This window comes from Schistocerca americana, chromosome 4 (assembly GCF_021461395.2).
Source record: "Schistocerca americana isolate TAMUIC-IGC-003095 chromosome 4, iqSchAmer2.1, whole genome shotgun sequence".
NCBI classification, from domain to species: domain Eukaryota; kingdom Metazoa; phylum Arthropoda; class Insecta; order Orthoptera; family Acrididae; genus Schistocerca; species Schistocerca americana.
The window spans coordinates 247,435,605-247,462,114 of NC_060122.1; the positions used below are offsets into that span (position 1 = coordinate 247,435,605).

Below are 26,510 nucleotides of genomic sequence, written 5' to 3' on the forward strand. Positions count from 1 at the left end.
ACATATATATATATATATATATATATATATATATATATATATATATATATATATATATATATATTCCCTAACCAGGTCAAGCATTCAAGTCGGCGTGGCGTGGCTCCGGGCTTACATATGCAACTTTAGCGGCTCGGGTTCAGGGATCGAGCCCTGCGGTGGACAAGCAGTATTGTTTTTCATTGCGTCAGACGGTTATGCGTTTACATTGAGGTAACATTATTTTATTTATCGGTTTCGCGGTCTCCACTAGTTTATTGTAAAGTACAGTACAACATAACGTACCGTACTGCGTCACAAGTAAATCAGTAAAGCTTCCAAAATTGCGACGTTACCAGTAAATGACCGAAGTTTTCTGTACTAAATAAAGTTTGTAAATAAGGAAAGAAGGGAGAAAAGGAAAGAAACACAAAATAAGAACAGCTTTCGTTTGGTTACATGAAGGATAGCAATTCTGTGACTCTACCCTTACAAAAGGCCACTTTTTCAAAAGATGTTTGAACTTTGTAGCACTGCCCCCTACCGGCTATGGCAGGATCGACAAGCCCAGACACTACACTTGCGACGATGTGACGTCACGTGTTCAACGTTTCTCATCCACTTTGGGTTATTTCTCGACATTTACGCCCCCATGAGTCATTCTGTATATGAAGAAAGGTAGGGAAAGAAGTGGTACCACACATATAATGAAGCCTTGACGGTACTTCATGATATCTTCAGTGTTGATGTACCTCCTACAGAAATGCGTGATGCTGCGAGGAATGAGGAAAATGGCCAGGGGGCCGCTACAGAAGCAGTGTGTGACAAGTTGGGAATTTGGGTTGTACGTGAAACGTACTCGGATAGCCAAGGTGTTAGGCGATCGCACGCATAAAGCGCGACGCAAATTATCACTTGTTGCCATTGGATTATTTCAGTACGTTAATGCGGCCGACGTCGTTATTTGTCTTTCAGCACGTAAACATACGGGCGCGGAATCACGACTTTGCGCACCCTGTGCTTTCGAACATACCCGAAAGAACAGACACCACACATACAATTGTAATGTGTAAGCCAGTCAACTTTTTGTGGATGTATTTCAGGCACTTGAGAATGTCCAACGGTCGAAATTAGCTAACAGCGTTTTCGTTCTTAAAACATATTCAGGATGTGAATTCCCACGAAAAGATTCTGAAATATATGCGTTTGCAAATACCCTTATCAAAGAATTCACAATAGAGAAATTTCTTGCCGTCCTAATGTTCTTCGCGGTTAGTTTATCACAAAGAGAGCTGATGCTTGGAAGAGCTAAGAATGATCACCAACAGAAGTATAGTGCTGTGCAGCTGAGTAGAAATAAAGCACGGCGATGCTCTCCCAGTTTATTTACATCAAATTGGATTTTACATGGCACATTAAATGAAAAAGATATATACTTCCTATACTTGTGTGAAACAGTCGCTATCATTTTGAGAAGGGATTTAAGCGTAGTTAAATTTTTTTAAGCCTTTCGGAATAATCAGACGCAGCTCACGACATACTCTGTGTAAACGTTCCGAAAAACGAATCACATCAATGGTCTTTTTTACAGCCACTGTAAATTTTTTAAATGAAAACATTTTCTGTTCTTTTATTTTGTAATAAACATTTCCATAATCCATAACGAGTGTGTGCAGCATCAGAAATTACTTGGAGAAATGCATGATACAGACTGTGCTGCCTTACAATACATTTATTCACTACCGGTTTTGATCACACACAGTGGAAAAATATCTACGGTGACAATTTCACATGGTATACATGCTGTTTAACCAGGAATGTATACGCCATTGCTGATTGGAAAACGTAAGAGTTGCTACTTAATGCCATAATACAGGCTTAAGCAAGCAGTAAACAGCATTGAAAACATCAAAACATGTAAGAGCAGTAAGTGGGCAGCGCCATTCCTCAGGCACAACCTACTGTGGACTTACTGCTCTTACATTGTTTCCGTGTTTTCAACGATGTTTTCTGCTTGGTTAAGCCTGTATGACGGAGTTAAGCATGAGTTTTCTTACGTTTTCACGTCAGCAACGGCTTACACTTCCGTGGTTAAATAGCATGTATGCCATGTGAAGTTGTCGCAATAGATGTTTTTCCACTGTGAAGACGGTCCATGATCGAAACTGGTTGTGGATAAATGTACTGTAAGACAGCATAGTGTGTATCATGCATTGCTCCAAGTATTTTGATGCTGTTGACGGTCATCTGAAAAAAATATTTGATCATAAATTAGCTCGAAAGGGAAATTGAGGTGGGTAACCAAATGCTTGAGGTGCCCCGTAGCCACCATTTGGGTACATATTCTCTGGTGCAAGCCCAGATGGTCCGTAGACATTGTCGTAGGGCATTGGGGATTCCCCATTGTAAGGATAATTGAACATTCCAGCATCTGTATCCACAACAAATATATTAGGATCATTAGTAGCCGGCGTGTCGTCTGAATCATTGTCAACATATTGTGCAACTGGCAGTGGTGAAACTGTATTGTACGCGCTCACAGATTGGTGAAGCGGACATACTAGTCTCGATGGATAAAGTGGGCTAGGGTACCCCATTTGCGGCACAAACATCTTATTCACCGAATCGTCAGATGCGCCGCTTCCCACATTCGTCGGTGCTGAGATTTTGTAACCAATGTAAGGCGGATACACAGCTCCGTTGCTGGTGGCGGCAAATGGTTGATTTGGACTGATATCCTGGTAGACTGGGGATGCAGGGTACAGATAGCAAACGAGGTAGGAAGGAGTCTGCCAGGGGTCGGACGCAGCTGCTCCCGCCTGGTTGCCGTTAGTGTCCTGCGTGTTGCCCTGCTGGACAGGTCTGCGCTGCGGTCTCCTGGCAGGCCGCTGTTTCGCTGGCTTCCGTGTTGGTCGGCGGGTCTGCGTTCCCTGACCTTGCGCGCTGGCTGGAAGTTTCCTGTCAGGTGCGCGCCTCTTCTGTCCCGGGAAGCTACTGACGGCTCCGGCTGGTGGAGGCTTCGCAGTGCCGGCGACACTAGAGGTGCCATCACCGACTGAGGCAGCAGCCGACAGCAGCGACAAAAGCAAAAGAATTATCTGCAACATAGGAACCGGGAAATTTATTTACTACAACTTTTGATAGTAGTAGATTTCGTGAGTTGAATTTCCTTAAAGTGTTGTTCAAGCAATGAAATCGTGAAATTACAATAGAGACAGATTTACAGGCAGTGGTGCCCTAGGTCACAGATTTTTCAGCACCACGAACCACCCCGCCCTCCCCCATACGTCTATAGTTTTCATAAACATTTCTGTTGTCCTACAAAATTAAGATTCCACGTTACCAAACATTTAATCAATAACGGCATCCTTCGCTTTATAAATTCTGTCGACTTTTTCTTGTTTACATTCTAGACGCATTTAGTCTTTTTACGAGTGTTGGAACTTAAATGGTGGCAACTATTTATTCACAACCGATACAAAAGAGTTACATGTTTACACCTGTTACTGTCCTTCAAAGTATTCACCAGCGTTGTGTAGAACCCGTTGCCAACGATGTGGAAGGCGTAGTATACCGTTAGCAGAGCCTGTTCTGTTGATGGTGCGAATGGAGCGCTCTACTGCCTATTAAATCTCTGGAACAGTTCTGAAGCTAATGCCACGAAGTGGTTCCTTCATCTCCGGAATCATATCAACGTCATACGGACTTAAGTCGTACTACTGTTCGGTTTTGGAGCATTACCCGCGACCAGCTTTGCCAAAGAAGCGGCGACACTCTCTGCGCAACCCACACATAATTTTGCACGACAATGCGCGGGCGCATACAGTGCAATCTGTGGCTGCTCTCTTCGGTCGTTGGACTGGGAAGTACTTCAAAAATGGTTCAAATGGCTCTGAGCACTATGCGACTTAACTTCTGAGGTCATCAGTCGCCTAGAACTTAGAACTAATTAAACCTAACTAACCTAAAGACATCACACACATCCATGCCCGAGGCAGGATTCGAACCTACGACCGCAGCGGTCGCTCGGTTCCAGACTGTAGCGCCTAAAACCGCACGGTCACTGCGGCCGGGTGGGAAGTACTGTACCATTCACCATACTCCCCGGACTTAAGTCCTTGTGATTTTGATTTGATTCTGAAAGTGGTATTCGCTTCAGAACTGTTCCAGAGATTCGACAGGCAGTAGACCGCTCCATTCGCACCATCAACAGAACAGTCTGTGCTAACGGTATACAACGCCTTCCACATCGATGGCAACGGGTTCTACACAACGCTGGTGACTACTCTGAAGGACGGTAACAGGTGCAAACATGCAACTCTTTTGTATTGGTGGAGAATAAATAGTTGTCACTATTTAAGTTCCAACCATCGTATATGAAACGCATTTCTCAGTGGATTTAATATGGAAATAATATAGTTTCAGTTTTACATGGATACTTACACATTGGACACAATCCACAGCATAATGGAAAAATGTCATATTACCGCCTTGAATTGCTAGTAAAATGTTATAATTATACAACCAGTTTCAGTCGTGTGACCATCATCAGCTTCATAAAACAATTCATAGCATCATGTTAGGCTAAATATAAAATCGCTGTCGTCAGGTGATAAAACCATGGAACTTATTGGTAGGTAATATAAATTATGTCATCAATCTATAAAAATTTTGCTAGGTAGTGTATACATCCATGTCGGAACTGCTTAGAGTGAGACGTAATTTATATTGTGATATGATGACAGTGTATTATTCATGATTTTATGACCTCAGGATAACGGTTTTATAATTCACCTATCATGGTACTGTGAATAATTTAATGAACCTGATGATGCTCAGACGACTGAAACTAGTTGTGTTCAAATGGCTCTGAGCACTATGGGACTTAACATCTGAGGTCATCAGTCCCCTATAACGCAGAACTACTGAAACCTAACCAACCCAAGGACATCACACACATCCATGCCCGAGGCAGAATTCGAACCTGCGACCGTAGCAGTTGTGCGGTTCCGGACTGAAGCGCCTAGAACAGCTCGGCCACCGCGGCCGGCAACTTGTTGTGTAAAACAAGTTTTTTTACTAGCATGTCATGATGTTTATATGACATTTTTCAAATACGTAAGAGCTGTGGAGCATCACTGAATGAAAATATAATCACAGTATAATGTTTACATGAATAAATTATCACTTACAGTTATTCTTCCTACTTGCCGAGATCTGCTCTTAGGTTAAGGGTCACACTGTCCCTTTCCTTATGAAAAGTCAACGTATATCAAAATAGAGATCTGCTCGTTTTGTAATTTTCATACTTCTTTATTTAAATGATGTAAAACAACACTACTGCTCAGGCGAGGACTGAAGATTTTTCTCGTGATATCTGTGAGCGATTTCTGTCGCAATACTGTTTGTTCACCTGGTGTCCCTTTTCTTATTTGTGTATGCTGTACATAAATGTTACAAATAACGTAAGTAATATTATGAACTGTATTATGCAGTACAGAACTCCGCCAGTATATTTCAGTAGAGAAGATCCATTTCGGTCAAGGGTCAGACTGTTATCGGGTCCAAAAAGCATCTCAGCTATGCAAACAGCTGTATCACTATATTTTATTAGAGACAATCGCTTTCCGTCTAGGATCAAACCATCATCTGATTCAAAAAATGCCGCACATCAGCTACGCATTTGTATTTACATAGCTGTTTTTTTGGATCCTATGGTGGTCTGATACCAGATCGAAATCGATCGTCTCTAATAAAATATACTAATACAGGTGTGCATCGCATAACGCAGTGCTTAACATCCATTAAAGCTGTACAACACCACCTCAATGAAATAATTCTATAAAGAATAATGTATTCACGTAAAAATTATGACGTGAACTGTTTCGATCAAGAAGCCTGTATTATTCTAGATTAAATCCACTAAAGGTGTCATAATACGTATAAAAGGCGAAACGCGTCGAGAACGTAAATAAATATTAGACTACAGCAAGAAAAAGTTGTTTGAATTTTTACAACGAATATTTATATACTCTCTGTGGAAAACGACCACATCATGAATATATATTAACGTAATTACTTAAAAGAAACATGTCAAGGACTCTGGAGATCAAAGTGATCTTTCTGCTTACAGTTGTCTCTTTGCTGTAAAAAGGAGTACTACATCAGAGTGAGGGGAGGAGCAATTTCGACTTAAATGTTCTTGGGTTCTGAATATGGAGTATGTAGTAGGTTTTGTTATGATGTGATGTGACTTTTGTTGATCTCAGAAACCCTATTGTGTGTTGCCACACGTGGATAGGGACAAGTCATAATTACAATTTTTATAAATATTATAATTAACACTTAATAAGAAGAAACAATTCATATGGGACAATTTACAATTACATTACAATAAACTGATAGCAAGAAATAACAATAGTTACATCCCTAGAAAGGAAGCGGAACAGTTAATTTCACCGTAGAGTAACAACGAAACAAATCAAACCGAAGTGGTTCATTAAAAGGACGAAAAGAAAAGAGGCAAATAGTTTTTAAAACTATTAAAAGAGTTTGATTCATTTCAGTTATTATCATTTTTTAACTTCCTCCTATTACAAGAGTCTGCAAATGAGGCAAAATACGTCACATCTTTAAAGAAAAAACAAACCACTGCCCGAAATTCTCTTCTCCATTTTATGGTTTACTGAGTATTCTAAGTGGAAAATACGAGTATAATACTCTCATTTTGAGTTATCAAAATCCCACTTACGTTTTGCCTAGCAGTGCAGCAGCAATAAACTCTCATACTGCATCGTTATTGACCCAATTCGCAGGGTCTTTGATTTTTCTTTTTTCATTTTTCGCATCTTTAAAACACAATTTTATTGCAAAGTCCACATGTGTACTAGCACCTCCTGTGTTTACATCCATACACTCTTCACAACTTCTCTTGTCACCGATACTGTCCTCCTCTAGTTCCGTGTCCCCAAACTCCATGCAACCTTTACAAGCTCCCGACTTTAAAGCCACATCAACATGAACCACAGCGTCGTTTCTGTTTCTAATTCTATTGCCACTGTCGCCACTCATTTCACCGACACCAAAACTTTCATCTAATGGTGTTAAAATTTCACCTCTAGAAATTAATATTACTACTAAGATAGGGCGGTTGCAATTTGCATGTGCAGTCTTAGAAAAGTATTCACTAAATATTTTAACTTGAGCGTGATATACCTTTATTCGTTCACTAGATAGTTTTCTCCTTTGTGCACCAGTTAGCTTCTTCGCGAGTCTCATTATGTTGGACAGAATACTTTTAAACATAGAAATAGGTAACACACGCAAAGATGACAACCGACAAGGTAGGAGATGATAACTTGCACACGAAACAATTTTCTGAATTTATTATATTCGTCTGGTGTGTAGTCTTGCGTGGACGTGAAACATCGATGATATGCAGCTCAAAGAAGAAAACAGAAGCCATTGAAATTTGGTGTTAAAGAAGAGTGCTAAAAATTATATGAGTAGATAGAATAACTTACGTGGAAGTACAGAATCGAACTGGAAGAAAAAGAGATTTATGCCACAACTTGACTAAAAGTAGGGATCGGTTGACAGGACACATCCTGAGGCATCAAGGACTCATCAGTTTAGTAATAGACTGATGGGTTGCAGAGGGGGACCAACGTATGAATACAGTAAGCAAGTTCAAATGGATGTAGACAGAGTTAGTCGTGCAGAGATGAAGATGCTAGTGGAGAACAGACTAGCGTGGAGAGCTGCATCATCCCAGGCTACAGATAGAAGATCACAACAACAACAGAAAATTTTCAAAATCATGCACTACTCTATAAGTTCTACCCAACCACGATATTATCGAACTTGGCCTCCTGTAGCCGTTATCGGAAACACGCAGTGACGTTAGAGTAAAGAGGTACAGTGCTGACTAAGGAAAGCACATCACACCGAGAATGATTTTAAGATAGTTGTGTATATACCGGATGATCATAAAGTCAGTATAAATTTGAAAACTGAATAAATCACGGAATAATGTAGATAGAGAGGTACAAATTGACACACGTGCTTCGAATGACATGGGGTTTTATTAGAACCAAAAAAATACAAACGTTCAAAAAATGTCCGACAGATGGCAGTTCATCTGATCAGAATAGCAATAATTAGCATAACAAAGTAAGACAAAGCAAAGATGATGTTCTTTACAGGAAATGCTCAATGTGTGCACCATCATTCCTCAACAATAACTGTAGTCGAGGAATAATGTTGTGAACAGCACTGTAAAGCATGTCCGGAGTTATGGTGAGGCATTGGCGTCAGATGTTGTCTTTCAGCATCCCTAGAGAAGTCGGTCGATCACGATACACTTGCGACTTCAGGTAACCCCAAAGCCAATAATGGCACGGACTGAGGTCTGGGGACCTGGGAGGCCAAGCATGTCGAAAGTGGCGGCTGAGCACACGATCATCACCAAACGACGCGCGCAGGAGATCTTTCACGCGTTTAGCAATATGGGGTGTTTCTTTTGGTTCTAATAAAACCCCATGTCATTCCAAGCATGTGTGTCAATTTTTACCTCTCTATCTACATTATTCCGTGGTTTATTGAGTTTTCAAATTTATACTGACTTTTTGATCACCCGGTATTATGAAAGGGGTTAAGGGTATTTTCGTGAAATATCACGATAAAAACTCACGATAAGCCGACCAAAGCGCTTTCTCACAAAGTGCAATAATACAGAGGTCTACTACTAGTGTGCTTGAGATTGGAGTTTCGAAAATGGTAATCATAACAGTTTAGTCATGGCCTAAAGTTAATGATCCATGTTAAATAAAAGTCATTAAATGTGGTGTCACCGCCAGACACCACACTTGCTAGGTGGTAGCTTTAAATCGGCCGCGGTCCATTAGTACATGTCGGACCCGCGTGTCGCCACTGTGTGATCGCAGACCGAGCGCCACCACAAGGCAGGTCTCGAGAGACTGACTAGCACTCGCCCCAGTTGTACGGACGATTTTGCTAGCGACTACATGGACTAAGCATTGCTCATTAGCCGAGCCAATAGTTAGAATAGCCTTCAGCTAAGTCAGTGGCTACGACCTAGCAAGGCGCCATTAGTAACATTGCATGTATCTATGGAGTCTCACTTATATCGTCAATAGCGATGTACCAAGGATGGATTAAAGTTAAGTATTCCAGAAGCTACGTACTTTTCTTTATAGCATTCATTACGTATCCTGTTACAGACCTATCTCTTGCCTGCTAAACGCGTGCCTTTCGGCTACTTCCGTGGCGTGGCTGTCTTGCTACGCCACAACATTAAAATCACACAATTATGTACATCCAGGTCCTACAGCTGACACACCTCATCTCTTTGAGTGTGTAGTTACGAGGGTTGCCCAGAAAGTACTGCACCGCATTTTTTTCTACAAAAATTCTTCATTGAACATAATGAGAATTACACGCATGAAAGAATGGTGTTTTATCTGCACACCCGGTTTTTGCACGTAATCTCCTCCCCATTCTGTGGCCTTCCTCTAGCACGAAGCAAAGGCGTGTATGTCGTGTCGGTACCAATCATTTTTCTGGTGACAGAGCCAGTGCTTCACCGTGTGAATCACCTCATCATTGACAGATGCAGCACCAACTGTCGAGTCGTAATGCGTCTCTCCTCGCGAACATCAGCCGCTGCAACGTGTGAGGTGTGACAGCTGTGCATGGTCTCCGAGACTGCTGCATATCGTGGAGCTCCACCTAACCGCCTTCTGATAACCTTATCCTCTGTGCTCTGCCGCTAACTGTACCTCTGTCGACAGCAAATGTTCACAGACTTTGCACAACCGATTGTCAATATTCCCCACAGTTTCTTTCTCTGCAGTAAGAAATTCAATGACGGCACGTTGCTTGTAACGTATGTCATCAACTACAGACGCCATTTTGGAACTGTCCCGCAGCTACGCTATCTGTTGGAAGTGACGGAAACTTGGCGCGCTCACTCAGGAGACTTCAAAATAATACATACGTAACGTTTCACATTCGTAGCATTGTTTTCGGCTGAGAAAAAAATTCATTGCATTACTTTCTGCGTAACCCTCGTACAAAGCCACGTTCAAGAACATTTGCTTAATTATTGATTTATTGTTAATTAATTAACATTTACTTTGTGTATCGCATAAGAGAATGAAACACTAAACATACAAGGAAGGTGGCACAGAAGATATTTTAACGTAGTTCATTTTTTCCTCTTTTATTTTTAATTTGATTTTCTTTAAATTCTCATCCATGTAAAAAACTAAAGGCGGTTACTTTTGCGACAGAGTTTTAATTCCAATTAGAGAAATAACGATTACATTTTTTCTCAATACTCATTTGAATATAATCTATTGTCCTCTCATAGTCAATCTGTCTATTTGTAACTACTATTATCCAAAACTGAACTCATCCTTTGAAAACAGTACGGAGAATACCGCGATATGACGTTACATCCTCCATTACAGCATGGTAACACCAGGTTGCACAGTTGGAAAAATAATTCGATAGTACAGCATTAGTTACGCCGGTAATATGGAATCGAATGGACTACAAAAATATGCTCTTGCCGGAATGGTATATTTTCCGTTGCAACATATCGCTGTCAATCTATTGGGAAAGACTGTGACTGCAGAGACATTACAGTGTGGTTCTTTTTTTATTGCGCTCTACGAGCCTAACATCTTGTACTATGGAGTCATCTGTTTAGTTTAACAAACATTGGAGATAAGTTGGACCAGGCACCTCAAAGATTGCCACCTACATCCGTGTCTACTCTCCGCAAGCCACCTTATGGTGCGTGATGGAGGGTACTTTGTGTAGCATTGTCACTTTCTTCCGTTTCTGTTTCGGTGGTGCACGGGAAGGAAGATTGTTGGCGAGCCTCCGCGAGAGTTCAGATCTCTTTAATATTGGCTTAATGGTCTCTTCGTAAAATATATGTAGGAGGTATCAGTATATTGGCTGAATCTTCTAGCACTGTACTGTCTCGGAGTTTTAACAGTTAACAGCATTGATATGCGTCTGGTACTGGAGACGGGCGATCATAACGCTTTCGCGCCTATTAAGCGACCAAGTGACGAAACACACTGATCTTCTTTAAATCTTCTTTATTTCCTTAATCCATTCTATCTTTACTTTTTGTGTTACTGTAAATTACTATAAATAATAATAAAAAACCCATCGTATCTGGGAAGGGTCCTAGATGGACGAGCAAAAGTATCAGCTGCAGTTTTTTTCGTAAGCTGTGTCTTTCGTCTGTTTCGTCTGTTACTGAATCTCAGTCTGGCATCTGCTTTCCCTACGATTATTTATATGTGGTCGTTCCACATTAAATGACTCCGTACACATACTTCTGCCTGTTTGATGCATGTGTGTGCCACCGTGCTGTTTGCGTAGGCAGCAAAAGTGTTTAGTATGATGACAACATACATACACCTCAAGATAAGACAGGAATTCGAAAGGTAACCACGGAAAAAGACTGCACCAGACGATGAAGCGATTTTTCAGTTAGAACAGCAGAGGTATTTCATCACACGTGAGTCAAGTCGATATCCGATATTTGAGTAAATGGGATACAAAAGTTAAGTGTAAAGCTAAATTCATGAATATGGGTACTGAGACCCAATGCAAACGAACTTCTTATATGTTTAGAAGATTGGAAAATTCCGAAGACATAAATGTTCTTTGCCTGTTTGAACGTCGTGTAACTACAGGGATAAAAAAATTAAATAAATGTGGATATAACCTAGCATCATTTTTTTTACGTAAGATCAACATGAAAGAAATGAGGTGTTGCTACATACGTAAAAGACGAACAAAAAGTAAAAAATAATGAATCAGTCATATTTGCGCAAATCAGAACCTGGTATGTGCGTGTAAGATGCTATAGTCTTATGAATCCACACTAAGAAAGTCTCTGGTAGGTTCAGTTTTGTTTGATCCCTCTGTCAAATAAAAGGAAACAGTTAGTAGTTTGTAGCTATATCAACGTAGATTCCTTAAAAGATGCTGACAGAAAAAGAAACCGGGTAAGTACGAGCAGGACTTAAATTTCGAAGGTTTCATATAAATTTAATTATGTTTATAGATGGTTCATTCATCCTCGGAATTGAGAATGTTGACGATATTTGCCTGTTATCGATGTCAACACTGGCGAGATGTCGGTCCCAAAAATTCCAAGACTTTCAAGAATATTTTAAGTTTAAATTGTTTGTGTAATTTCACATTCGCTATTTAAATTATTCGTTTTTTGGAGTTATATTGACATGTTGCACTAATTGAAATTGCAGATGCGCGTTGACTTCTCTGCTCTTGTTTCTGTTGCAATTAATGGTAAGATTTAACGGAAGTCTCCAGAGAGAAAACAATAGAGCCAGCCATAGGTCTATTGCTGTTACACACCTGTTGAATGTTCTGTGTGTTTCAACGGGTATTTAATGGGATATTGGAACCTCATCCGAAACAATGGAAATGCAATCCTGAATCAAATACCGTTATTACTTTGCTCTGAAACATTACAGATGCTGTATGCATCATACGCAAAGACTGCCAGAGGATGTTTGTATGTAGAACAAGCAGTTCATAAAGGAATTGTAATGCTAGCACCAGCATGGCGTTGGTAGTCGGGTGGCCTTACACTTATCACTACTAGATGTCAAGGGCGTTGTTTTCACAGCAGTAGGTGACTTTATTTCATCGTAGCACAGCAAATAGCCATGAAATATATATAAATTGCATATACAAACCTTGCTTGTAACTCGCTCTATCTATTACAGAAAACCAGATCAAAATCTCTACAGCATTTTATGATTTTATGACAGATTACAAGTGCAATGTAAGTTTGTAATGGCAAAAGAATATTTTTTATTTGATATAATTAAAAATTAACAATGTTCGTATTTTTTCAGTTACTTTTACTGTGAATCCTTGATTCTTGATAAATATCACGATTATAGGTCAACAGGAAGCACCTCATAAGTTAACAGCAAATACGCTATGGGTTTTCATGAGTGAGTTTGCGAGTGTAAAAAAATACTGTTTCCAATGTCTATATATAACGGTCTACTATGAAATGTATTTCAGAGTTGCATGCATGTCTGAAGGAACAGACACTGTTCTAATCTATAGCTGCATGGTTAAGTGTATTTGCAGTTGTGAATATGATGAGCCCCAGCTGTAAAGTTTATCGGCGATGTACGAAAATTTGTGCCAGGCTGGTACTCGAATCCAGATTTCCTTCTTTACGCACGCCCCTACGTCACCGTGTGCCCACGTCCTGCACTCGCTCAAACACTGTGATTCTCCCCATAGGAAGTGATTTATTAATGTTGTGGGCTTTGCCCAGGCATGTAAATACTGTTTGCAGTGCACGTGTATAACGGTCTACTATGCAATGTACTTCAGACATACATACGTATCTTTTGATTACATTGATGAAAAGTTAAAATTTTTATGCCGCCGTGGGCCGCAGACCATAGTATGTGACATTAAATTTCAACTTGTTAATCTTAGCAGACAGACATACAGGATGGCAACACTATGTTGGTCCGAGACATATTTATGCAAAACACATCTTCATTAATAATTCTTACATCAATGTTTTAAAAATAAGATTAAACGCGTGGAATGGAGAGAGATAAACAGGGAAATGAATGATAATGCGAATTTCAATGTATTTGGTAACTACACTCCTGGAAATGGAAAAAAGAACACATTGACACCGGTGTGTCAGACCCACCATACTTGCTCCGGACACTGCGAGAGGGCTGTACAAGCAATGATCACACGCACGGCACAGCGGACACACCAGGAACCGCGGTGTTGGCCGTCGAATGGCGCTAGCTGCGCAGCATTTGTGCACCGCCGCCGTCAGTGTCAGCCAGTTTGCCGTGGCATACGGAGCTCCATCGCAGTCTTTAACACTGGTAGCATGCCGCGACAGCGTGGACGTGAACCGTATGTGCAGTTGACGGACTTTGAGCGAGGGCGTATAGTGGGCATGCGGGAGGCCGGGTGGACGTACCGCCGAATTGCTCAACACGTGGGGCGTGAGGTCTCCACAGTACATCGATGTTGTCGCCAGTGGTCGGCGGAAGGTGCACGTGCCCGTCGACCTGGGACCGGACCGCAGCGACGCACGGATGCACGCCAAGACCGTAGGATCCTACGCAGTGCCGTAGGGGACCGCACCGCCACTTCCCAGCAAATTAGGGACACTGTTGCTCCTGGGGTATCGGCGAGGACCATTCGCAACCGTCTCCATGAAGCTGGGCTACGGTCCCGCACACCGTTAGGCCGTCTTCCGCTCACGCCCCAACATCGTGCAGCCCGCCTCCAGTGGTGTCGCGACAGGCGTGAATGGAGGGACGAATGGAGGCGTGTCGTCTTCAGCGATGAGAGTCGCTTCTGCCTTGGTGCCAATGATGGTCGTATGCGTGTTTGGCGCCGTGCAGGTGAGCGCCACAATCAGGACTGCATACGACCGAGGCACACAGGGCCAACACCCGGCATCATGGTGTGGGGAGCGATCTCCTACACTGGCCGTACACCACTGGTGATCGTCGAGGGGACACTGAATAGTGCACGGTACATCCAAACCGTCATCGAACCCATCGTTCTACCATTCCTAGACCGGCAAGGGAACTTGCTGTTCCAACAGGACAATGCACGTCCGCATGTATCCCGTGGCACCCAACGTGCTCTAGAAGGTGTAAGTCAACTACCCTGGCCAGCAAGATCTCCGGATCTGTCCCCCATTGAGCATGTTTGGGACTGGATGAAGCGTCGTCTCACGCGGTCTGCACGTCCAGCACGAACGCTGGTCCAACTGAGGCGCCAGGTGGAAATGGCATGGCAAGCCGTTCCACAGGACTACATCCAGCATCTCTACGATCGTCTCCATGGGAGAATAGCAGCCTGCATTGCTGCGAAAGGTGGATATACACTGTACTAGTGCCGACATTGTGCATGCTGTGTTGCCTGTGTCTATGAGCCTGTGGTTCTGTCAGTGTGATCATGTGATGTATCTGACCCCAGGAATGTGTCAATAAAGTTTCCCCTTCCTGGGACAATGAATTCACGGTGTTCTTATTTCAATTTCCAGGAGTGTAATTTCTGTCAGTGTTTGTAAGTAATTTTTCCACAAAATAGTTCAGAAAGTCTACTATAAAAAGCAAGTTTGCTGTAGGTAACAGAAGTGAGTAAAATATCATTTAAAAGGAAAAGAGGAATTTCTGTGTAACCAAAACATGTTGAACAAACGTATGTTACTTGCATTCTACAAGAAACACTGTGTTAACTTAAGGAGATTTGTTAATAGATCCAGAACATACACAAAATGACAGAGATTAATAGTACTGATTACAAAATTAAAACAATATGGGATATGTTAAATGAGAGCCACAACAGCCAATTAGTATACAAGACACCATCTCAAACGGAATGACTGTGTTGTGGTTAATGAGTCACAAGCTGCAATGGTCAATTTGTAACTGTAGCAACAAAAGGATAAAGTAGTTAGGTTGAAGAAGCAAGGGAATGCAGTAAAATTAGATTCTGTAGAACTTTACGGAAGTAGACGTAATGCGCTCAACCTACCACTGACAGTGTCAAACTCATAACAGTTCTCACAATAGCTCTTTCATGTTGTAGATGGAACTTAGAAGCTGGAAGAACTGTTCTAACTTAATAAATCACGTCACTAGCTATTTATGAGAAGAGTTACCAACACAAAATATTTCTTCTGACAGGTACAAATGTACCACTGTTAAACCTATTTACAACAAAGGTGTCAGAAAAGATATAGTTATCATCCTACTTTCTCACAGACATCATTTTCGAAAATAATCGTTGGATACGTTTCAAGACAGGGTTTTCTAGCCTCGATTTTTTCCTCGACATATCCTCTACAACCCCTCGAAGTCTGTCCCAACATTTCTGGGACACCCTGTGGGTACAAAAGGACTCAATGAAGTGAAATGGGAAGAAGATAAGGGTTTCTCATCAGGTGAATTCAGAACAGTATCTAGAGCATCAGAAATGTAATAATGGAATAGGATTCTTTATGAATAGGAAAGTAGGGCAAGAAGGTAGTTACTGTGAGCGGTTCAGTTATAGGGTTGCTCTTACCGGTTCGACAGGAAATCAAGGCCGACAACAACAGCGAAACGCAGGAAGATCTGCAGCGGATAGGCACTTGGTGCAGGGAATGGCAACTGACCCTTAACATAGACAAATGTAATGTATTGCGAATACATAGAAAGAAGGATCCTTTATTGTATGATTATATGATAGCGGAACAAACACTGGTAGCAGTTACTTCTGTAAAATATCTGGGAGTATGCGTGCGGAACGATTTGAAGTGGAATGATCATATAAAATTAATTGTTGGTAAGGCGGGTACTAGGTTGAGATTCATTGGGAGAGTCCTTAGAAAATGTAGTCCATCAACAAAGGAGGTGGCTTACAAAACACTCGTTCGACCTATACTTGAGTATTGCTCATCAGTGTGGGATCCGTACCAGATCGGGTTGACGGAAGAGATAGAGAAGATCCAAAGAAGAGCGGTGCGTTTCGTCACAGGGTTATTTGGTAACCGTGATAGCGTTACGGAGATGTTTAACGAACTCAAGTGGCAGACTCTGCAAGAGAGGCGCTCTGCATCGCGATGTAGCTTGCTCGCCAGGTTTCGAGAGGGTGCGTTTCTGGATGAGGTATCGAATATATTGCTTCCCCCTACTTGTACCTCCCGAGGAGATCACGAATGTAAAATTAGGGAGATTAGAGCGCGCACGGAGGCTTTCAGACAGTCGTTCTTCCCACGAACCATACGCGACTGTAACAGGAAAGGGAGGTGATCACAGTGGCACGTAAAGTGCCCTCCGCCACACACCGCTGGGTGGCTTGCGGAGTATAAATGTAGATGCAGATGAACAGTTATGGTATACTTACCTTTGTAAAACGAGCAGATGAAGAGATAGAGTATATGAGGGCACTGAACTAGGAACTCTGTATGTGGATGGAAGTTAAAATCTTACAGTCATGAGGGATTCCAACATTGTGGTAAGGGAGGATGTAGATGACTGCATCACAGACGAATAAGGGTTGGATAGTAGGAATGACACAGGAGAGAAGCCGTCGAGTTCTACAATAAATTTTGACTGGTAATAGGGAACACTCTGTCCAAAAATCGGAAGATCAGGAGGTACATTTAGAAACAGGTTGGAGACCCGGGAAGATTCCAGCTGGATTACATCGTGGTGGAGCAGAGGTTTCGAAATCAGACATGTGATTATCAGGTGCACCGAGGACAAGATACAGACTGATACTGCAATTAAGTGATGACGAAACGTATGTTAAAGGTTGCGAGAACTATAAGGAACGACGAGGTGCGTTTAAAGTTCTCTAAGGCTGTAGATACTGCGATAATGAATAACACAATAGGCAGTTCAGATGAAGAAGAATGGACATCACTAAAAAAGGTAATCACAGAAACTGGAAAAACAAATACAGAGCAAGTAAGATAAATGCGAAGAACCCTTGTGTAATAGAACAGATACTCAGTTGATAGAAGAGAGAAAAATATCAGGGAAAATGCCGGAACACTGCAATATACGCCACTTAGGAATGAAATGAACAGTGAGTGTAGGTAAGATAAAGCAAAATAACTGCATAGAAATGTGAAGAAATCGAAAAAAAATTGTCTTCGGTAGGAGAAATTCAGCATATAAAGAAGCCAACCTGATTTTCAGTGAACTTAAAAGCAATACCATGAACATTAAACAATTCAAACGGAAGCCTACTAGTAGCAAAAAGCTATGAGAATGTGTGTCTGAAGCAAAGTGTTCTTTGGACGTGAAACATGAACCATGAGAACATCGGTAGAGAGAAATATGGAAGCGTTTGAGTTGTGGTGTTACTGAGTTGTGCTGCGAATTAAGTCGGCTGATAAGAATCGAAATGCAGAAATTAAATGTTGAATTAGCGAGGAAAGAAATATGTGGAACATACTGACAAGAAAAAGGCACAGGGTGGTACGACATCTATATATGTATCAGATAATAGTTCAGCATAGTGCAAAACCTTCAGAGCAAGAGAGAGATTTGAATAAATCGAACACATCGCGATGTAAGTGCTTATCTGAAATGTGGAGGTTGGCGCAGGAGTGAAAATTGTGTCGGGGCGCATCAGACCAGTCAGAAGGCCGATAGAAATAAATAAAAAAAGTTTTATGACAAACCAATCAGTGTTTGAACCAAATGTTCACTTGTCATCATCAGTCTTTTCCTGTGTTAGCAGGTCCACAGCTTCACCATTTACTGCCATCCATTGCTTCCTTCTCCGTGTTGTATGTGCTGCACTGGAGCACATAATCCAGAATGTAATGGCCCAAAATGGAGTTATCTTCATCTGTATCTACATATATACACTACACGCCACTGTACGGTGCGTGGCAGAGGGCATCCTGTGCCACCACTAGTCATTTCCTTTCTTGTTCCTCTTGCAAACAGAGTGGGTGAAAAACAACTATCGATATGCCTGCGTATGAACCCTAATTTCTCTTATCTTGTCATCGTGGTCTTTATGCGAAATGTACGCTGGCGGCAGTAGAACGGTTCTGCAGTCAGATTCAACCTTTCTCAGTAGCGTACCTCGAGAAGAACGTTCCTCTCCCTACAGGGATTCCCATCTGAGTTCGCGAAGCATCTCCGTAATACTTGCGTGTTGTTCGAACCAACGGCTAACAAATCTAGCAGCCCGTCTCTGAATTGCTTCAATGTATTGCTTCAAACCCACCTGGTGCGGGTCCCAAACACTTGAGCAGTACTCAAAAATGGGTCACAATAGTGTCCTCTATGCGGCATCCTTCACAGATGATCCACATTTTCCTAAAATTCGCCCAATAAACCGTTCCGTTACATATCGCTTTACAACAATATGCCTAGATATTTAACAGCCGTGACTGTGTCAAGCAGCACATTACTAATGCTGTATTCGAACTTTACGGATTTATTTCCCACTCATCTGCATTAACTTACATTTTTCTACATTTGGAGCTAGCTGCGATTCATCACGCCAACTAGAAACTTTGTCTAAGACATCTTTTACCCTCCTGCAGTCACTTACTGACAATACCATCCCACACTGGACTCGCATTCGGGAGGACGACGGTTCAATCCCGCGTCCGGTCATCCTGATTTAGGTTTTCCGTGATTTCCCTAAATCGCTCCAGGTAAATTCCGGAATGGTTCCTTTGAAAGGGCACGGCCGACTTCCTTCCCCATCCTTCCCTAATCCGACGAGACCGATGACCTCGCTGTCTGGTCTCCTTCCACAAACAACCCAACCCAATACCATCCCGGACGCTACAGCATCATGAGCAAATAGCCGCAGGTTGCTGCTCGCCCTGTCCACCAGATCATTTATGTACGAGGTGCGGCTAGAAAAAAACCGGACTGATGCTGGAAAAAAACATTTATTTACAATTATTTACAATTTCATGTTATCTCCTTCAATCTACTCTCCTCCAAGGTCTCTACACCGCTCCATACGAATTTTCCACTGTTCGTAGCAATGCTGCAGATCATTTTCGGTAAGTCCATACATTACTTCCGTCGCTTTTTCTTTTACTGCTTTAACAGTCTCAAATCTAGTTCCTTTCAAAGCTGACTTGACTTTAGGGAAAAGAAAAAAGTCACAGGGGGCCAAATCAGGTGAGTAGGGTGGATGATCTAAGATGGGAATGTTGTGTTTTGCCAAAAACGTCTTCACTGACAACGCACTGTGAGCTGGGGCATTGTCTTGGTGAAGGATCCATGACTTTTTTCTCCACAAATCGTTCCGTTTTCTCCGTACTCGCTCACGTAGGGTAGCCAGGACGCTAATGTAGTAATGCTGATTCACTGTTTGTCCCTCTGGTACCCAATCAATGTGCACAATCCCTTTGATGTCAAAAAAAAATCATCATTGCCTTGAATTTCGATTTTGACATTCGTGCTTTTTTTGTCGTGGAGAACCAGGAGTTTTCCAATGCATCGATTGGCGTTTAGTTTCGGGATCGTAAGTAAAAAACCACGATTCATCGCAAGTAATAACATTTTGTAAGAAGGTGGGATCACTTTCAATGTTTTCCAGGATGTCAGAACAAATCATTCTTCGGCGTTCCTTCTGTTCAATTGTGAGACACTTTGGAACCATTTTTGAACACACTTTGTTCATGTTGAAACTTTCATGAAGAATCTGCCTAACACTTTCCTTGTCAACTCCTGTTAACTCAGACACTGCTCTGATTGTTAAACGGCGATCTTGTCGGACAAGTTTACCGATTTTTTCAATGTTTGCGTCAGTTTTCGCTGACAATGGTCTGCCAGTGCGAGTGTCATCACTGGTGTCTTCGCGGCCATCTTTAAATCGTTTAAACCACTCAAACACTTGTGTTCGCGATAAGCAATCATCGCCGTACACTTGTTGTAACATTACAAACGTTTCACTTGCAGATTTTCCTAGTTTGAAACAAAATTTGATGTTAACACGCTGTTCTTTCTGTACACTCAACATTTTCCGACGCACAGACAAAACGTCAACTACTTAAAACAGACGCCACGGGCAGACTGAGTGCAGGAGGCAGATGAAACTCGAGCAGTAGGCGGAGCGAGAGTCACGTGACAGGCCACGCGACTTTCAGCCTTATTGCATTCGTTTTATTGTTTCACCAGTACTAGTCCGGTTTTTTTCTAGCCACACCTCGTATATAGAAAATAACAGCGACCCTATCACACTTCAGTGAGGTATCCCTGACTACACCCTTGTTTCTGATGAACATTCGCCGTCGAGGACGAAGTACTGTGTTCTGTTACTTAAGAAATCTTCAAGCCACTCACATACACTAAATGGTCAAAAGTATCTGGACATCCCCAAACACATACGTTTTTCGTATTAAGTGCATTGTGCTGCCACCTACTGCCAGGTACTCCACATCAGCGGCCTCAGTACTCATTAGACATCGTGAGAGAGCAGAATGTGGCGCTCCGCAGAACGCACGAACTTAGAATGTGGTCTGGTGATTGGGTGTCACTTACGGACACGTTGTAAGAGGTCCATGATCAAGGAATTTGTTGCTAGCGCACTCGAGCAGATGTAATTGCTCACGCGCTGGCTGCGATATGTAAGCTATAAGAGAATCTGAGACCAAAGAGCAGTGTTGTATGCAGTAGGAACTGTGTAGCAGTAAGTTGTTGCTAGCGAGCAGTTGTGTCTGGTGTATCGTGTTGGCTGGTCCGGTCGTGGTGCAGCGATGGCGGAGCCTGAGCGTTATAGTATAAGGTAAAAGCAGCGTCACGCATATCTAGTAATGTTATGTGAACTCCCATGTAAATCTTTTAAAAATGTCCTAATAATAATCTTTGTCATATAAAGTAATTTCTAACAAGCATTCATTTCAATTTAGAGAATTTACTAATTTCTCCATTCCATGATCATTCCGATTGTTGCAAAAGAAAAATCAGTTGCTTCCTTTCATAAATGACAAATCTATCGGCCAGCGTTGCATAGAGCTGTGCCGGAAAAAGTTGTTGTAAGAGCAGATAGTTGGCGACTTTATTGAGGTAAGAGTTTTTGCTTGTTATTCAGAATGATATTACAGGGCCATGACGCAGCACTGCTGTCGTCCAAAATTTACTAGGTTACTGAATTTATTTTTTATTACGAGGTTTAGGAATTTTTCTGTTTCGAGCTTACATTAAATGAGAAAGGAATTTTGTGCGTACATTAAATGGGAAACAAATTTTGTGTGGAGGTTAAATGTGAATGAATTTCTGTAGAGAGGTTACACTAAATTAGAATCACATTCATTATTCATATTATTATTAATTAATTTTTGTGGGGAGGTTACAACGTACAGCATAAAAGCGTACAGACCATCACACAGGAATTCCAGACTGCATCAGGATCCACTGAAAGTACTGTGATATTTATACGGAAGATGAAAACTTAGATTTCATGGTCGAGTGGCCGCTCATAAGCCACACATCACACCGGTGAATGCCAAAGGGCGCCTCACTTGGTGTAAGGAGCGTGAACATTGGACGACTGAACAGTGGAAAAACGTTGTGTGGAGTGACGAATCACGGTACACAATGTGGCGATCCGATGGCAGGGTGTGGGTATGGCGAATGACAGGTGAACGTCATCTTCCAGCGTTTGTAGTGACGACATTAAAATTCGAAGGCGATGGTGTTATGGTGTGGTCGTGTTTTTCATGGGGGGGAGGGGGGGGTTGCACCCCTTGTTGTCGTGCGTGGCACTATCACATCACAGGCCTTCTTCTTCTTTTAGACATCTTATTGCTTCCCACAGTTGAAGAGCAATTCGGGGATGGCGACTGCATCTTTCAAGGCGATCGAGCACCTGTCCATAATGCACGGCCTGTGGCGGAGTGGTTATACGACAGAAACATCCCTATAATGGACTGGTCTGCACAGAGTCCTGACCTGAAACCTACAGAACACGTCTGGGATGTTTTGGAACGCCGACTTTGTGCCAGGCCTCACCGACCGACACCAATACCTCTCCTCAGTGCATCACCCTGTGAAGAATGGGCTGCCATTCCCCATGAAACCTTCCAGCACCTGATTGAACGTATGCCTGCGAGAGTGGAATCTGTCATCAAGGCTAAGGGTGGGCCAACACCATATTGATGGCTCTGAGCACTATGGGACTTAACTACTGTGGTCATCAGTCCCCTAGAACTTAGAACTACTTAAACCTAACTAACCTAAGGACATCACACATATCCATGCCCGAGGCAGGATTCGAACCTGCGACCGTAGCAGTCGCGCGGTTCCGGACTGCGCGCCTAGAACCGCTAGACCACCGCGGCCGGTACCATATTGAATTCCAGCATTACCGATGGAGGGCACCATGAACTTATAAGTCATTTTCAGCCAGGTGACGGATACTTTTGATCACGAAGTGTATCTGGGAAGCTATTCCGTATGCTCCTATCTTCGGTAACAGTCTGCATCCTGTAGAACGCTTTTCGGAAATCTAGAAATATGGAATCTGCCTTTTGCCCTCCTTCCGTGGTTCGCAGGATATCATGTGAGAAAAAGACAAGCTGAGTTTTGCACGAGTGATGATTTCGAAAACCGTGCTGATTCGTGGACAGGAGCTTTCCCGTCTCAAGGAAATGTGTAATTTTGGAACTGATAATAAGTTCAAGAATTCTACAATTATATGTGATGCCCCTACACTAGAATTGACTTGTTTGGAATCTTCATTAAAACACTGAACTGCAGACCTTCATCATAGCGTCTAAGCATTGCTTCATAGTGCGCTGTCGCCGTTAATGATCGTAGCTAATTTTCTTATGCAAATGCATTTGTATGATTCTGTGGTGTCACCGCCAGACACCACACTTGCTAGATGGTAGCCTTTTAAATCGGCCGCGGTCCATTAGTATACGCCGGACCCGCGTGTCGCCACTGTCAGTGATAGCAGACCGAGCGCCACCACACGGCAGGTCTAGAGAGACGTACTGGCACTCGCCCCAGTTGTACAGCCGACGTTCATAGCAATGGTTCACTGACAAATACGCTCTCATTTGCCGAGACGATAGTTAGCATAGCCTTCAGCTACAATTGCTACGACCTAGCAAGGCGCCATAATCCTTTGCTATATATATATTGTGGTTATAGCATGTATCATCAAGAGCGATGTTCTACAAATGTGGATTAAAGTTAAGTATTCCAGAAGCTCCGTACTTTTCTTTATAGCATTCATTACGTATCCTGTTTCAGACCTCACGCCAGCCTGCGTGAGTTTAAGCGCGTGCCTTTCGGCTTCCTCTCATTGTGTCTAGGTTGTCTTGCCTAGACACAACAGATTCAATGCTTAGGGAAGAGTGAAGAACTGTTTTCTTTTCTTTTGCTATAATGCTTTTATAAAGAGCAACATATAAATTTTATTTAATTTCGTACTCAGTTCATAATTCACTTGTTTTTGCAACGAGCTAGTGTTACAGGGAATCCAATTCTCCCAGATTTGTTTGTAGTCTCTAAGAGCTATTATTCTTTTCGTCATTGAGGTGGTTTTTAATTTTAGTTTTTAGCCTTTAGTACCACGAATATCATGAGCAACGCTGCCAAACACCAGGTACAATCGTGTAGGTTGGTTCTGCGATAACTGACGAACGTGATGTTAGCGTTTCTATAACCGAAGAGTTTCGAGAATTTCGTACATAAACACAACTGCATCTTCCCCATTTACCGATCTTGGAATATGCAGCTGTGGATCACAGCTCTAAACGGAAACCGTTGTGGGCATCATATTTAAGCTATGTTTTGGAAGATATACCGCCACGTTTGGAACGAAAGATCCAGTAATAATCCTAAATTAGACACTGCAGCGGTGTCTATTCTGAACTGAAGCTTCCCTGAAGACTGAAACTATTTGCCTGACCGGGGCCTGAACGCAGTTCTTATCCTTTGGAAAGAACACTGTTAGCCTTTGAACAATCTGTACACTTGTAGAGATCCGAAGGATAGCTTTTATGCACCATTATCTGTCTTAAAATTTCGGTGGAATGGTACTCCTGAGAGAAAGAATGGTCAAAATCTCTCTCTAGCTCTAGACAGGAATATTAACTATCTTTCTTTAACATCACAAGTGTATTTTATGTGTTAGTGTTAACTATCAAAACAAAGGAAATTAGTATCCCGATAATTTAATCTATCACCTAATTTACAAAAAGAATACGATGCAAATTATTTTACCCTTTTCAATCAGCAACGAGTACGTGAAGGAAAGCACCTTCCTTCCAAGATTCACTCTGTCTCCCTCTTTTTCTCTTTCTCTCTCTTTGCTCTGTAAGGGGCACACTTGCCTTGAGGAAAAGGAAATACATTGCTGAAAGTGGGAACATTTCATACATTAACAGCCAAAATCTAACCAAGGGTTGGAAGTGAAGCAGACAGCTGGAGTAAAACAATCTTTACAGTTATTGAAGTTCGTTATTCCGAACACAGACGTAAGAACATTAACACAGAAATGATTTTAGGGATATACGATAGGTGTTGTGTGATAAAAGGAATTGCCATTTCTGCAACATTTCACACAGATATCAAGATTCCCGCGTTTATAATGATTCTGGGGATTAACGATAGTTCAGTCACTCTTTCACGTTAAATTCAAAATTGTGAACAATACGGATGAAAAACGTATTCCGTAAGATTTCATAACTCAACAACTGCGTGCGAAAAACCTACATAAACCAAAAGGAGGGTGTGAACGGTACGACAAAAATGGTTCAAATGGCTCTGAGCACTATGCGACTTAACATCTGAGGTCATCAGCCCCCTAGAACTTAGAACTACTTAAACCTAACTAACCTAAGGACATCACACACATCCGTGCCCGAGGCAGGATTCGAATCTGCGACCGTAGTGGTCGCGCAGTTCCAGACTGAAGCGCCTAGAACCGCTCGGCCACACCGGCCGGCAACAGTACGACATGATCACATAAGTTAACTACAGGATGTTCGAAAATTCCCTTTACAAACTTCTAATACTTGTAGAGGGGAGTGAGTACATAATATTTTGAGTAGGAACTTGTGTATGGAAACATACCGTTTCTGTTCTATGACGGATTCAAGTTCAGATGTTGTTCTCATACACTTCTGCTTGAGGAACTAAATCAGGCGTAACGGTGTTTAAATATTAGATAACAATTCCAAAGAAAACATAACGAAACATCCATTCATCACTTCATCACATCGAGCCGCCGTTGTAATGCGTCAGTACTGTTCTGTACGTACAGCATGCTGGGTTCCTTTTTGTTTTGGAAAAAGCTAACTCGTAATGTTTAAGCGTTAAACAATCAAATATGCTTACGTGATAAATGGGTATTTCATTATGTTTCCTTTCGAATTCTTACGTAATAATTGTACTGCGTCACGCCTAATTTGATTCCTCAAGAAGAAGTGGACGAGTTAAAATCTGAATTGAAATATTTATAGAACGAAAATGGTATGTTTCCGGACACATGTTCCTATTCAGAATATTGTGCACTCACTCCCCTCTTCAGGTCGAAGTTTGTAACGGGAATTTCTGAACACGCTCTATATCGTAGCCAGATGCTGTGTTTTATACAAAGAAAGTTTTGACAGTACTCACACACGTTCGGGGTAGCATCAGCAACGTTTCACTGCATAAAGAAAACTAAACGCCGTGTGCCTACGTGTGAAGTCCTACTAAAGAACGATAAGGCAGTCGGGTATAATGTTATCAGTCAGAACAAAAAACATGTCGTCTTTCTTAGAATATTAGCTAGAAAGGAAAGCAGCGTGTCGACCTTCATGAAAATGATAACAGAAAATATATGCGGAACAGTTGGAGAGAGCGTAGTTTGTTCACTGAAACAGAAAAATGGTTACTTATGAACATAAGCTTACAGTATTTGAGTATGATAGTAACACTGAAGATTCATATAGGATCCATTGCACTCCATTA

General features: G+C 41.9%; 1 protein-coding gene across 1 annotated transcript; it reads right to left on the minus strand.

Annotated features, from left to right (window-relative positions):
- LOC124613195 lies at window positions 1-26,238 on the minus strand. The gene is made up of 2 exons (XM_047141855.1): window positions 26,175-26,238; window positions 1-3,077 (listed from the first exon to the last, which is right to left on the minus strand). The coding sequence occupies exons 1-2, from the start codon at window positions 26,190-26,192 to the stop codon at window positions 2,244-2,246; spliced, it is 852 nt and encodes a 283-aa protein (XP_046997811.1). The 5' UTR covers window positions 26,193-26,238; the 3' UTR covers window positions 1-2,243.
- Window positions 26,239-26,510: the final 272 nt, after the last annotated feature.